Source organism: Dermacentor silvarum, chromosome 3 (assembly GCF_013339745.2).
Source record: "Dermacentor silvarum isolate Dsil-2018 chromosome 3, BIME_Dsil_1.4, whole genome shotgun sequence".
NCBI lineage: Eukaryota > Metazoa > Arthropoda > Arachnida > Ixodida > Ixodidae > Dermacentor > Dermacentor silvarum.
Window position 1 is genome coordinate 226,545,748 of NC_051156.1, and position 15,570 is coordinate 226,561,317.

Genomic DNA, 15,570 nt, shown 5'->3' on the forward strand with positions numbered 1-15,570 from the left:
AAAAGATTATATTATAGGAGGTTAATAATTGTCTGAGGCCTATGTTCATGAAGCTGCACAGAAGCATTACTACGGAATGGGCTAAAGGTTAATATCCTCATAGCTTGGTTTTGTAAATGTTGTAGCGGAAATAAATGCGCCAGATAACTATTCCTCCATGTTGTTATACAATAATAAATGTGGCTTTGAATAAGTGCGTGGCAAAGTGTAAGCAAAGTTGATGAAAAAAAATATGATCGGGTCTTCAGCAATATTCTGATGCCAGGGGATAACTTACGATTTCAATTAGTAATATGTTTCCGTATTTTAAGTTCGAGTCTAATGTTACTTCAAGAAATGAGCCCTCAGAAACAGCATGAACTGTGTGGGGATTCAAATTATTCAGTCATTCATTTTTATTTCCTTAAAGACCCCCGAAGGGTATTAAATAAGGGATGGGTTTGTACAGAAGGCATAATTTTGAACATGATCTCTAGTGCAAGGTTATTTGGTTTGCTTTGCATGAGGCCTGAGGGGCAGGTGATAGTCTGGGCAAGAAAAGGCCGTTCCATCTTTTACTGCCCTTAGAAAAAGATGAAGCGGAAAATGTTTTAGTACGGGTGCGTGGGCAAGTGGGCAAGTAACTTGTAGTGCAGGACCAGTGGGATGAAAAATATGAGCTGCAAGGATGATATAAGGCGCGCGATTAAGGCGGGAGTGAAATAACTTATGAAAGAGAGATGGTGTTGCAGCCCGCCGACAAAAAGGTAATGGTGATGAGTTGCACTGGGCTTTCCGGCATGAAATGCCGATGTCATACGATTACGAAGCATAACTGGATCTTGCGGCATGATTTAGAACACATTCGAGAATGTTTGTGATGAATGATGGAGACATTTCACTGGAACGAAACAATGTGAATGACGTTCTAGAAGGGTTAATATTGAGAGAGTTACGTCGGCACCAGTTTAAAATGTTCAGGAAATACGTATTTAATTTTGTATTCAAAGAATCGATAGACCAGTAGGTAGCAAGGATTGTGACGTAGTCTCTGTACAAGAAAGCTTCAGTTTCAGTAAGGCAGGTAGGGAGGTCATTTATGTAAAGTAAGAATAATAGAGGGCCAAGTATTAGTCAAGTACAGAAAATAGAAGATGTCGTCTTTAACTCTTTCTAGTTCGATTATTTTTAATAAAATGAAAATTTTATATTACATACATCTCAGTGACAACAGTAGATTTTTCAGTAAAGCCTTGATGCGATGCCATATTTGTAAACTGCAATATAGGAACATTTCGCTTCTTATTGGCTCGTCTCCAAGAATATGCTTTCTATTTGGTATAATCGCGAAAAGATTTGTGAATTGTTCTGAAACATTGTTAGTCAAACACGCCTATAAAGCTTTTTGGGTGCAATAACAACGCAAACTCAGTTTTTATGAGGTGCTCCTGTCGAGGTCATCAGGACATCACTTGTGCTTATGATTTGCATGCGTCTTTGTGCCAACTTGCATTAAAGAGGACACCTTGTTTTGTTGTTTTAGGGGATGTAAATAGCCTGAAGGCGAAATCGCCCACCGTTACAAAAGTCGATTGGTACCAGCTCACCTGCACTCTAAATCCAGACATTGTCGGTAAGTGACTATTAAATTATTCTATCGTGATCATCTCGGATAGACAGATTTAGCCATTGTTGGGCTGTGAGCAATAAAGCTATAGCGTCGTTTAATTAATTCTAAAGCTTCAAGGAAGCCCAGAATGGTCGGAATGAAACATGACAGAAGATAAAAACAACAACGTTATCCACGAGGAATAAAACTCAGCATTTATGCATCCGCAGGGGATCCTCGACCACATTGCAAGTAAATCGACAAGCGGTTTCTCTGGCATAGATTTAAACCTATCAAGGTGACAACGGCAGCACATGGGACGTGAACCTTGATTACTGTCCGCGTCTCAATCATCGAGGCCTCGAGACACTGTGTCAGCATATCATTTATTCTAGGACTCGATTGCTCTGTACCAGTGTAATCTTGTGACCTGTGCTTGCTGCATCCTCGTCCAGGACGCTTTAGGTCACGTGCTCTTTTAAACGTCGTCGTTGTTCTGCTTTAGTTGTATTTCAAAGCTTAAGCATAAACATAGTCTGCACGTGGTACGCAGGTGCAATGTCAACGTCTTCAAGCAAGCTTCCGTAGACATTCATTTGCATTTATCGTGTTTGAATACACTATAATAATTTAGATTATTTTTTTTTCACAGCTTCAGAAGGTTACATAATTTTCTGATTTCTTTACTCCTTCAAGAGTTACAGAAAATCTTGTACCATCTTGTGAATAGAAATCGAGAGTGTCCTGGTCGATTGGTGATGTCACCGAGAATATTTCGTAAATTTCCAGAGCCCGCCTCCACCAAGGTTAAAATGTTGCCAAATCTTCATCAAAAACGGTTGGGACAAGCCGACAACACAAATGTTAAGTTGTCATGGTTAAGAACTGCTTAAGATCACTGAAGCCTCCTCATTATGATTTTTTTTCAAGAAGGCATTGGATAGAGTTCGACCGGAGTGGACTTTTGGATTTGTGTGCCACTGGTTCAAAATCGAGGTCGGTCTTGTTATGTCGGTGCTTGATGTCTGGCTTTTAGACGCTGCAAAAATTGAGGAATAAGATTGTGGCATCCACAGCCGTAGCAAAAGCGTGCATTTTGCTTTCAGTCTTGTCCGCGGTAATGCTGGAGCTACAACCTATACGCTGACACCTTGTGCTGCGCTTGTAAGTTCAGTATTTCCGACAACGCATTTTCGACGAGTAATGTGTGAAGCATAACTTGTGAAGAGGACCAGCCTTATTGCGTGCCACCTGAAGGCGTCCGAGAGCTAGGCGTCTGGACAGGTTTCGTTGGTGAGGACGGGCGTTACACGGGGCCCATGATAAACGCAGGAGAAAAATGGGGAGCTTAGTGGCATCCGCCATCATCCCGTTTAAAAGGGGACGTACGTCCGTCCGCTCGTCCGTAGTTATATTGTTGCTTGCACCACAAGAAAAAACACCGCATATCCACGGGGTGAATGATGATGAGTGGGCGAAGCTCCGGAGGGAATCATCGCTAAACCGTGAATCTTCCGTGTAATTCGCCCAGTCTCGCCGCACTAAATCGAACGATTGACTTCCACCAATGACACGCGCTATATGTGACGTCATTCCTATTTTATAACAGCGCCCTTCATTATAATTGCACCATCTCCCGCTTAAGGGGACGCTAGCACAAACGCGTTAGAAACGTGCAGTACTATCTAGTAAGGGGGAGAGGCCACAGCGTCTTACGCAGCCGTTTACACATGCCGGAACGTGCACCGCGTTTGCCGACGCCATCACATGACTGCTAAGAGAGTATAACCTCCGTATTCATAAACGCTCCTCGACTTGAACTTGACTTGCCACCGCCTTCAACGCGTTTCGAACGCGCTGCCCAAGGCGGTGGCAATTCAAGTTCAAGTCGAGGAGCGTTTATGAATACGGGGGTAAGGCGGAGAGGCCACAGCGTCTTACACCAGCTTCTTACACGGGCCGTAACGCGCTAGCACAAACGCGTTAGAAAAGCGCAGTCTTAGTTGACTCCAGACCGGCCATCAAAGCCTTCGAACGCGGTGTCGTCTCGGACCAAGCGTTACGCATCCTCCGCAGCGCGGATAAGAGTACCCTGAAGCACCACACCGTCATCTGGTTCCCCGCCCATCTCGGACGGGTGCCGGGTGTCCCGCCAAACCTCAACGAGATCGCCCACGACGCAGCGCGTGCGCTTACTGACCGCGCCGTCCCAGGGCAACCTCACCTCGACGAGATAGCTAGAGACCAACAGGGATGCACCCATTACGTACAATGAAATCACAAAACACTTCTACCTTAATTGGACGCCGCATCTTTCCGCCCCCACACCCCAAACTTAACAGGACGCAGGTGCTAACCCTACCCTTATTACAAACAGACACGTACCCAAACCCCGCCAAACTCCACGTTCTCTATCCTGACTCGTACCCCAGCGACATGTGCCCCTCGTGCAGATACACCGCGACACTCGCACACGTGCTCTGGGAGTGTAGAAACGCTCATCCCGACTCTACCTCGGACAAGTGGGAGAAGTCCCTCAGAAGCTCGCTTCTCGCCGACCAGCAATGGGCCGTCCAGCAGGCCCACGAAGCGGCCGCCAGGTATTCCCTGTCGGTCCCTACGTGGGACACGCCCACTACGCCCTAAGCGCGTCCTGCAGGACCCAAATAAAGTTTGTCCAGTCCAGTTTCGTTAATGTTGGGTATTTATTGTCATCGTGGTGCGTGTGTCCATGTGCGCTTCGTGGCGTAGTGGTTAGCGCCGCGCGTTCGGAAGCGAGGGGTCCTCTTGGTTCGATTCCGCGCTACGGACACAACTTTCGGAATTTTTTTTTTCCATAAAAGTAGACGTGGCTACGTACTACTACTACATACTACAGAGGAGGGACAGACCCACACCCTAAGGAGTCGCCCCTAAAAAGCCGGAGAGAGAACGACTTCTGTTTGACGCAGTAGAACCATAGGCTGAATGCTTTCGACACTTCGGTAAGACACTCCATAACATGCTCACTGAGTGGTTGCATGGATATCGCTCGCACTTGTGCGTGTTTCTTCTTTTTTTTAAATGATGGTGGAACCTAGTGCTGACAGCAGCAAAAGCACGTGATCTTGGTCTTGTCTCATCTGCCTTCTATGCCCATGTCATTGTGCCGGTGCTGTAAGAAATCATAACTTTCTTAGAAATATTTATTGAGCGAGCTGCAAGAAGCAATAATGGAGCAGTCGAGCATGCGCATCGAAAGGAACATACCATTTTCGTTTGTGTCTGTGCGGCCCGGCAAGAATATATTGTCAAAACTGTCCTTTTCGTTATTCTGACAGGAATTTGGGACAACGAACACTTGACGGACGTCGTGAACCTGACGTGTCACCGTTCCCACAACAAGGCCGTCGTTGCAGTTGGCGACCGCGCGGGCTTCCTGAGAGTATTCAGGTTTCCGTGCACCGACACCAAGGTAACGCAACGACGACCACGCACCGCACAAGCGCCGCACACGCAGACACGCACGATATGCACGTCCCGTCGAACACCGTTTTCTTCACTACATTTCAGAACGCGCCTGGCCCTTTTATAAGATAACTCTGCATTATCAGATTTCTGAATTATCTGAAGTAAGAATTAAAGCACAAATTGTTAAGGATAATTTTTGGCTTTTTTTTTTTTCGTGAGCATTGAAACGTTTCATCACATTTAAGGCGCTAGTGTAGGAGCGAAAACATTGTAGTGGCTGTGATTACGTTTTGTATTTACAATAAAACGAAAGAAAAAAAAATACAATTCCCACTGGTCATTCGATGTCAGTCGCCTACAATGTATAAATGCAGAGACGCGGCTTCGGAATAAGTTTCGAATAGCGTAACTCCGTCCACTTCCAGTCTCCCACTCGCTGCATGGTGCATTAGGCGCCAGCGCGCAAGTTCAGGCTATCATGGCCCGGTGACGAACTGCCAGTTGTCTAGTTAAACAGCGATTGGTAATCATGTTAAGAAAAAACAAGCGAGCAGAGCAGAATCGTAATCCACCTGACAGTTCTCGATGACTTCAAAAAAAGAAAAATATGGGGTTTTACGTCCAAAAGCACGAGCTGATTATGAGGCACGCCGTAGTGGTGGACTCCGGAAATTTGGACCACCTGGGGTTCTTTAACGTGCACCTAAATCTAAGTACACGGGTGTTTTCGCATTTCGCCCCCATCGAAATGCGGCCGCCGCGGCCGGGATTCGATCCCGCGACCTCGTGCTCAGCAGCCCAACACCATAGCCACTGAGAAACCACGGCGGGTGATGACTTCAGGCTGTGCCTCATAATCAGAACTAGTTTTGGCACGTAAAACCCCAGAAATAAGAAGAAGATAAGTTCAGGCAGCGCGTTCAGAACAATGTCACACCCGCCGTGGGTGCTTAGTGGCTACGGAAAACTTACATGCGAAGTCAAATGTCTGTTTACCAGGTACAGCCTTTGCAAAATTTTCTTAGCAAGGGCTCGAAAGTGTTATAATTATACCCCTGCTATCCGCTGTGTTTTCTAGTGTTCCGAGAGAAGTGTACGTCACACCAAGCTTACATTTGATGAAACGAAAATGGGGGGCACGTTATGCATGGTGTGTGGCAAAACGTTAGCGTAATGAATGAACCGTTACTTTTTTAAATTTTAATGTGCTATGCGTGGTTCGCATTGGGTTTCCCTGGCATCCTCGATAAGCTAAAATAAGCGGCTGCTTATATTTGGTTAATATAAGGGACCATGGTTGCTTGTGATATGCAAGTAAAGTTGAAAGTGTAGAGGGTAATTACGGCATTTGCAATAAATTAAGTAGTGCAAGCCATCCGGAGCGTTTTATGCGTGTTTTGCGAACAGTGCAGAATTATAGCCCTCTGCCCTGGGAGAAATATTGTTACCGAGATAAAATTTAATGAGAATGGGGAGAACGTTATGAGAATATGCACGCTCAGTTAAATGCGTGTGGCCCTCGTAAAAAATTTCCTCCTAAACTGCTCGAAAGCGTTATGTGCAGGACAACGATTTAATGTTAGTGGTATAATTACAGGTAGCTTTAGTTCTTAATGCAGCTGCTCCAGAAGAACTGCTTCACTGTAAGCTGGGATGCAATTGTGCAAGGTCGCGCAAGTCTCAGCAACCTCGACCCATCTCCCTTCCTCTCATCTAGTTTCCGTCGCAGTGATAGGAAAAACGGAAAGAAATAAGAGAAAAAAAATTGCTTAGGTGGCAGGGGCTGGTGGAGTACCTTGTCTTAATCAGGCATTCGCGCACCGATCACTGTCTTAGCTTTAATCTAAATTTGATTTCTCTGACCCTTGCAGGTTAAAACCTGATTACCCGCTGCGTAAAAACATTTGGCGTACTTTTCTTGTTTCTTATTCTTCTTTTTGGTTCAAACCGAAAACGCTGAACAGTAGTTAGGAAATATCCAAAAGCCCAGCTCAAAATTTCTGCATGATATGACTTTCATATTTTGTATGTTCCGCCAGCATAACCCGAACCGCCACGTGGTGGATAAACTTTCCCACTTGCAGAGGCACAAAGTACCAACAGTTACTGAGCAGTGCGCAGTGGTGCTCGAGCGCAGACCAATCCTTAGCATAGCTTCCGTGAAAATTCATAGTTTCGTTTTTGGCTCAAGTTCGTTGGTCGTGTGACGCTGTGCCATGGCATCGGAGCCGCTTGCCACAGTAATTGACCCTGCGCTGCGGATATTTCTTTTACAACGCTCGTCTATAGTTTCACCCCCAGTATGCGGACAAACGAAAATTACTTCCTGTTTTCACTTTTATAGGGCAGCCTCTTCGCATCCGCGAAGCAGCACTTTCTCATAGGCGTGCTGCCTTAAGCTCCACTTGCGTTGTCCTTGCAGGCGGGCTTCACGGAGCAGAAGATCAGCTCGTCCCCAGTGACGTGCGTTCGGTTCCTGCAGAGCGACAAGTACCTGGTCACCCTGCTGGCCCAGGCAGGGTACTTCGTGGTCTGGAAGATGGTCTCCAACCACCGTGTCCGCTCCGAGGCTGATCGCGTCACGTGAACCATTCGGGGCCCTGCAGGTTGCCTGCGCTTCGACGACGTCGGGATCTGGTCGAGTGCCGGTTGCAAAAAGAGGCGCGGGCAGTGGCGAGCCCTTCATCATGTGCTGAGATACCGAGCTCGAAACATGTGCGAAAATTCCCAGAAAACGCCCATTGCCGAGCATATTGGGTACCGGTGTCATTTACAGTGAAAATATCCTCAACGTTGCAGCAAGGATAAAGGGAATGAAAGAGTGGTGCACTTCTTGCGACTGCTCATGCGCTGCGAGATGTCAACAATGACAGCCATTTGTACTTCCTAAGGAACGGGGCGTAACGTTCGGTATCGGGTCACATTCGTATACGTGCAATAACAGTGAACCTTTTTATTGCCGCAAATTAAATAGAGCTTCCTGTGGCTGTACCCTACGCGAATTTCTTAATGTCTCGATGCGTATCAGAAAGAGAAGCTGAGTAATTTTTATGCGTACAAAAAAGGGCCATAATTTGCCGAGGTTTGAATTAAATCAAGCAGTGCTTCCTAAATATCGTTGGCAAATTGGCCAAGTAATTTTTCGTTAAGGTATTCTGAAATCGCAATAAAACGTAGCGGACTTACATGCATTTATTGGCCTCAGTAAAGGTCAAAGGCCGCCTTTTCATTTCTTAAATGAGCGCTTAGTCTTCTGTTGATCAGTTCTTCTAACAACATAAAAGCGGTTTGCTCTTCCGGAATGAAAAATGTCCTCGTTGGACGATAATTCGTAAGCTGGGCGCTCAGCTCACGTGCACGTTTGCGTATGCAGTAATGGCTTTGTCTGCAGCCGGGTTGCAGCCAAGCGTAGATTCTTTCTATGCCGCGAAATTCTGCTGTGCAATATTTCAAGCTGTCCCTAGCGTGAGACGGCTTATCGTGTGACGTGAAGGGCATATTCTGACATAAACAGTCCGAGTTTCTGTCAAACACAATTCACTGCAGTTCGATAATCGGAGCATTGATACTTCCAGAGAGAGAGAGAGAGAGAGAGAGAGAGATAGATAAGGATAAATGAAAGGCAGGGAGGTTAACCAGGACCGAGCATAGTTGGCTAGCCTCAACTAAGGGAATGGGAATAAAAGATTATGATGAGGAGAGAAAGTCTAGTGTTGATGTCGCCAACGTAGTGACAATTCTCTGCCCTCTGTGGTAGACATTCGCTCGGTCCGGTAGTCTTCAGAAATCGCAGCAGCACTTCTGTGGCCTTCTGCAGCAGTGATATGCGAGACCATGGTCCCAAGACCTTGTCATATGATAATTATTTTCAGCAGCTAACCGTTGCGTGAACGAAGTAGATTCTCAATTTTGGAGAGGCTGCGTCTTGATGTGGGTTAACACTGGCAGCCTAAGCTTTGCTAAAAAAAAAAAAAAAAAAAAAAAAAAAAAACAGCCCTGGGCCGGTACGCGCAACGATGGAGGTTTCTCACAGGGACATACGTTACGAGAGGAGTTGCTCAATTCCATTTATTTCTATACAAAAAAAAATTAAAACACACACCATATTTATTCTTCGAAGAACAGACTATTTGTTTTAACGTCGCCACATAATCGTGATCACTACTGCGTTCGGCATAATACTGCTTTCGAAGCACTGATTATCTTTCTTGCGCTTGACAGCTCTACATCGCATTATCGTTATCGCATCTTCCCGGTACAATTTGGGGAAGGAAAAAGCAGCTTCATAGCTGCGAGAACTGTTATGAAAATATCGCGATATCAATTCCTCAGATTTTATTAGAAAACGTTCTGTGGATTTCGCGAGAGCTTTCATTACTTCCATCAATAGACGAGCAACCACCAAGTAGATTTTGTTTCATATAGTACAGTCGCATTTATTTATTTATTAATTTTTGTACCTAGAATATTGTCTTTTGTTCGTGTAGCTTTAGGTTAAGCTACGCCTCTTCAGTAATATTGACATTTTACGGAGTGGAGTTGAAGTTGTACGTCATGCATGAAAATCTGCATGTAAATCTTCTCTTGAACCTAACAAGTTGCTTGTGGGTAGTTCTGAGAGCACACGCTCAGTGACGGGCGTGAGCTCTGAGCTTGCGAATGCGCTCTTCTGCTGATAAGTGTATGTGAAAATGACACAGCAGTAACACTCGCTTCTTCTCAGCAATAAAGAGCCATCGCACATACTGTGTACTTTCCACTCTAGTTACTCCTTCCCATGAGTATAAAAAGGACTGTACACTTAAGAAAGCTTATTAGATAGTTGATTGAGGAGGTGTGATGAAATATCTATGCTTGTTTGTATTTAAATGTAGAAGTAGACATACTTTCGGAGCTCTCCTCTTCGGATACCCCAACGCAGCTCGGAAAATTACTATTCCCTGAAAACTGTGCCCTCAGGTTTTCGAACTGTCATGAAAGCAATTCTTGCGATGCGTAAGAGGGCATTGGAATTTATGTGGCTTAATTGCATTTCTATAAATGGCTATCTAAAGTAATCTATGGTGTGTATTCGTGTGATCTAACAACACTGATACACACTGCATTTCATTGCAACTTCGCGATCTTCTAAGGCTAAAGGGGGTAACAGCAATGGACTTCGAATTGAAGTCAATGGAATCGTATATGCCCTATTTTTTGTTTTTACAATGAGCTCACAAAACTGCATTTCGTGCGGCGCGATAGGCTAAGATGGAACCTCTTGCAGAGCATTTCACTGCCTTTAGTAGCATGCATGCTTACTCGATGTCTACTGCATTGTTTCAAAAGCTATATTCGCACAGCCTATAAAGGGTGTCTAGATGGCGTATTTTCAATAGCCAAATGGCGGTATGTATGTCCAACCTAAACTTGTTTGCTCCAAGTTGGCCAGATCAGCAGGGCCACTTACCAGAAAACTTCTGAAATGCCTGTACGTAGATTACCGAATGTTTAAAAAGAACGTATCTTCCGGAACTCCGATGATCGAATCGTGGCGCTGACATGTCGAAGACCGTTTTAAGGCGGGTGGTGGTACAAACATGCTTATTTAAAATTTAAATACTGGCACCTCGGCCTAGGATGGTCTCGCATATCCTACAGCAGAAAATTTAGGCTAGAGTCCATGATCCAGCGGGGTTTCACTCCTGCTATAGCCCCAACTGGGGCTGTAATATGTGTAAACGAAATCTAAAAAAATTAAGAGTGAATTAAAACAGGGACCGTCAACTCAAAGATAGTCTCAGGGAGTGGTAGAAGGTGCGTCGAAAACAAAGCACGAATGCGCGTTCTGCTTCCACTTTTCGCGATTAATTAAGACTTGAATCATTTCTGTAAATAATGAGTGAACTCACCAAGTATGTAGAGCGCGCCATCTGACCACCAGGACGAAGTTCTTGAGGCACAGCGGGGAACAGGCTCCAGTGGAGTGACACCACTGTCGATGCACAATGGGCCGTTGGCCACATGAAACACCGCAGAGCTTCCGGGGGCGGAGAAGGCACAGTTCGTGTTACGGCATCACAAAGACGAGAGAGCCGCTGTGGAACTGGCTAGGGAAACTCCTAGCTGCGGTTAAAATTTAGGACGCGATTTTAAGTGCAGAGTGGATCTTTATTGCTTCCGGTGGCTGCAGCCCCGCTGTTAATGTGCGATTTTAAATATTCGAAAGAAAAAAAGGCCTTTCAACTGCCTGGTAAACACGAAGGTTTCAACTAAAGGACTTGGACTGTCGCATTTTCCGAAAGTTTTTGTAGACCATTTGGACAATCATGTATGGATGCAGACAATAGACGTTTGCGTGTCAGATACTGTTTGCAGCAGTGAGATTAACGGATGAGTTACGAACGTTTCGCTGCCTATTCCGTCGTATAGGGCGGTTAAGCGTCACATCTGCAGCAGCGAGATCTATAAAAAAACGAAGAAGAAACGGTCTGCGGCTTGTAGCAAACACTTATCATCATCGCTCATAGTCAGGCCCCTTTAGAGAGAACACACAATATCACTGCATCACCACCACTGCTGTCTATTTTCAACCAGCGAGTAATAACGGTCGATGTTCTTAGTAGGCCGACATTGAGATGTACCCTTTCATCTACATCTACGAGTAGCTTCAGTTAGGCTGTAAAATTTCATGTATATAAATACATTGTCTACATTGTTGCGTCTGGTAGCTATTTCGTACACTCATTTGTAAAGGAAATAAAAGAGCAGCTATCTCTGCCTACAAACCGCGGCAAGAAGCAATAACTTCCAATTTAAAGTCTTTCACCATTGTTTGTTGTAGACGCATATTTAGAGTCACGTGGCACTCACTTTGTTTGACTGCTGTAGTAGGAGTTTACCTGACGTCTTCATACCCTGGGAGATGCCGCTGCGTGGGTGACACATTTAGTTAGGACACTTAGGCTAGGTCAGAGGGAACATCAACTCCTGCACATGGCGGCATACCCTTGCAAATTTTGTGAAACAGCTTCCAATGCACGACTCGAGCCACACGTCGCAGCAATGCCACTCGCTGCCAATGTTCGCAGAATTATCGCATTAAATATGCGCATGCACACTCATAGTAAGCGGACTGATTGGCTATAGCTGATAGACCCCAAGGCAATAGTATGCGAAATGCCGCTATGAGCGGCTCGCATAATTTTGACTACCCCTTAACGTACGCCCAATTAGTAGCTCACACAAGGGCTTTTTCAATTCTGCCACATTGCACTCAGCAGCAGAACGCCCTTCAGCCGCCGCGTATACAAATGCACGAAGCAAACGCGTGGTGGTTTGTACGTGAACTGCCCAGTTGTCTATTAAAGCGGTCTCTAATACCGACTGAACAAAGTTCACTGTGATGAACACAACTTACAAGGCGCTAACGTGCATTTATCTTTCTTCATGTTCGAGCCAAGTCGATGTTTTTGCCGTCACTTCGTTATGTCTAAATAAAGTAGTATTCAAAGAAGAGTAGCACATTCAGAACATAATTAACTGTGAAATGATGGTTAATAGGTTTTGTTTACGTAAATTTTATGGGGTTAACACAACCTAATGGACGGATAAAATACGTATTTTTTTACAGTTCTCAGCTTGTATTACTTTTGTAAATAAAGTACGGACTTGGTTCAACTGCAAGAAACGTTTATATGGAAGCGTCTCCGCCGAAATGTATTCATTTCAGTTCAAACTTGGCGATCGTCTGTTGACTATGCTTTCATAAAACAGATCAGTGTATTTTCAGTACAAGTGATCACTTGCATGCTTGGCTGCATCATTTTGTTACCATGATTACGCGTAAAAGTGCCTGCACAAAGTATTTGAGTGTTTTTCCAATACACAACTGTTTAATCGCAAATTGCAATTTTTCAGAGTTTACAGTTGATTATAACATTTTAAAAGCTAATAAATTTTCGTGAAAGCTTCTCGTGATTCTTCTTGCTGCCACGCACTCTGCAAGGCTGGTTGTTTAGCGAATGAAACCCATTTTTATTCTCTGCGTACCTTCGAATGACAAAAAGTGCAAGGGGGCTTATCGTCTGACACAATCCAGCACGGGATATTTCAGCTTGTGCTCTTAATTTATTGGCAGCATTTTAGTTTAAGTTAAAAATGGTAACAAAGCAGAAGTCAAAATAGGTGTTGCAACGTTATCTTTGTCAGAAAGATGGAACGAAGCTCGTGGTTTTCCCGAAAACGACTGGCATGAAACCAAGCCGTGGAAAACAACCCGCGGCGCTGTGGAAATGAGCTTCATCCGCGTAAGCTACGTGTATGATTAATGAGGCGATTCTACTTTAGGTGAACAAGAAAGCGTTAAAAAGCGAACGGAAGCACATACGAGGAGGTGCAAAAACTCGTACGTACAAAGAAGGAAAGGACCCGTGCTGTTATCAACTCTCTGTTACTGGAACAAAGAGAGGTGGAATGCGGAGTCCTGGCTTTTTATCGCCACGGAGCCGCAGGGAACCATGATAAGGGTGAGTGTGTGATGAATAACTATGCATGGGGAGTGCTAATATGGATCGCTCGCCAGCGACCATTGTTCGGGTAAGCGACTGAGAAAGCGCATACTTGAAGAATTGCCATTATTATTTCTCTTTGGAGACCTTATTTGCATCGCACTCTTGTCTTATTCCAGGAGTTTCGGAAAGCATAGCAGGCATATCTCAGCTCGTGCAAGGTTCGCCATTCAACGTTGTTTCATTCTATTCCATCTCTTCAGCCTCAGATCGAGCAGCAAGGTTCACGACTAAGAACGTTATCCGCCAACGGCAAAAGCGGATTTTTATGCATCACGACCACGGGGTATGACTCGTGTACCGTCCACCCAAAGTACGTTACACGAGCCTGTTTGGATTCCACCGCTGCCACAATGCTGCGGCCGGCGTCGAAGCTCTAGCTCAGCAGCGCAACGCCAGAGCTATATTGGGCTGCCGCGGCGGGTGTTGATGTTCAGAGAGACACATACTTTTCACATTATTTTAAACGCTATGAAACGAAGATACCGGAAGTAATTACGCCGGTGCGTAAGGAAGGTTCAATCTAACTGAAAAGGTTCCGCTGATTTCACTGCACAAAATACTTATGTAATTGCATAATCATTGCGCAGGAAGTGCGGAAATGTCCACCTATAGAATAATGGAACAGAAGAGTGCTAACGTTGTGCTGCTACTAACTACCATGGGCAGTGCGGATTGTGTTCGTGCGTTTTCTCATTGTTAAGTTGCTTTGACATTTGTTTTACAGCGAAGCTGTTAGGCTCTCGGTGGTCGGCATTTTTCGTGTCCTGTCCGTTAACAAAAATTGTCATCATCAGCAATGGGTCATACCCCTCTAAGCAAGCAAAAATGCAATGGCTCACCCCCATCGTAATGCAGAGGCTACAAGCATTCAGCAAAGTGACGTGAACACTGCATCGATTTATTGGAATCACGCATACAAAGTACAGAACAGCGTACGTTTCAATAAAGAACAAGCTCAAAACAAGCATATATCATCATGAGCAATGGCTCTTACGTAAGCAAGCAAAAATTCAATGGCTCATTATACTCAGTGAAGGTGGATGACCAGTGAAGCTGTTTAGCGCACGACACAGATGTGGCACAGAATTTTGAACAAAGGTACGACCACATTTATATGAGAGTTATAGCTCAGCGGGTTTCCGGGCCAGCGGGCGAGCGTAGACGCCACTGCGCATGTGCGGTACGCTGGGGCGGCCAGCGTGTTTTACGGAGCGGACCCTTCGCTCCGCTGGTTTCCTCTCCACAGCGGAGTGCGCGCAGCGGACCAGTGTTTTTGCGAAACAAACATGGCGACAACCCGCGCGAATAGCCGCATGTCGGCGGTGTCGTATTCAAACGCGGCGCTGGCTCATCTGCAGGCGAAAAAGCCTCGGTGGTGTTTCACCACTGAAGAGGACCTCTGCATAATGCGAGAGGTTTCAGCAACGAGGCCGTTTGGCGACGATTTGAAGTGGATGACCACGATCGAGAACCCGAAGCGAGCGCTTGGCCGTGAGCTGACGGTAGCTCCAACCTTGTTCGACAGGTGGCACAGCAAAGCGCTCCCTCGCTACGAGAACCGTAGGTAACGTGCAACTCCCAGAAGCGCTTGGGTTTAAAGTGGAAGGAAACATAAACAGATCAGCTGTAGAGATCAGCAAGAGACGATTAGAGTACTGGTGGAAAAAAAGCAGGGAAAAGATGGATACGACCTGATCTCTTAATATCATAGGCAGCGATACAAGGTAAATTTTTGAAAAATAAAAATAATGAGAGGTATACAAAAATGCTAGATAAAGAACATGTATAGCATACCTGATTAAATCAAGCAGGCTAGGTGACTATTTGTCGCCGCCCCGTTTCAAAGGGGATGTCAATATATCATCATCATCATCGCTCGATTGAACTGAGTAGGCTCCCTACTCAGTTCAATGGAGCGAGGGATCGCTGAGCTAAAGCTCTTCCTTTCGTGCGGCGCTTCGCTGCCCTCTCCGCTCCCCC

At 45.3% G+C, this 15,570-nt stretch overlaps 1 protein-coding gene across 1 annotated transcript in view; it reads left to right on the plus strand.

Moving 5' to 3' along the window:
* LOC125944168 (echinoderm microtubule-associated protein-like CG42247) overlaps positions 1 to 9,034 on the plus strand; it is a 28,018-nt gene extending 18,984 nt beyond the window's left edge. Inside the window, exons 6-8 of the mRNA XM_049664451.1 lie at positions 1,523 to 1,612; positions 4,909 to 5,042; positions 7,461 to 9,034. Coding sequence (XP_049520408.1) covers positions 1,523 to 1,612; positions 4,909 to 5,042; positions 7,461 to 7,625 — 389 coding nt within the window. The 3' untranslated portion in view covers positions 7,626 to 9,034. The remainder of the gene's footprint in view (positions 1 to 1,522; positions 1,613 to 4,908; positions 5,043 to 7,460) is intronic.
* Positions 9,035 to 15,570: the final 6,536 nt, after the last annotated feature.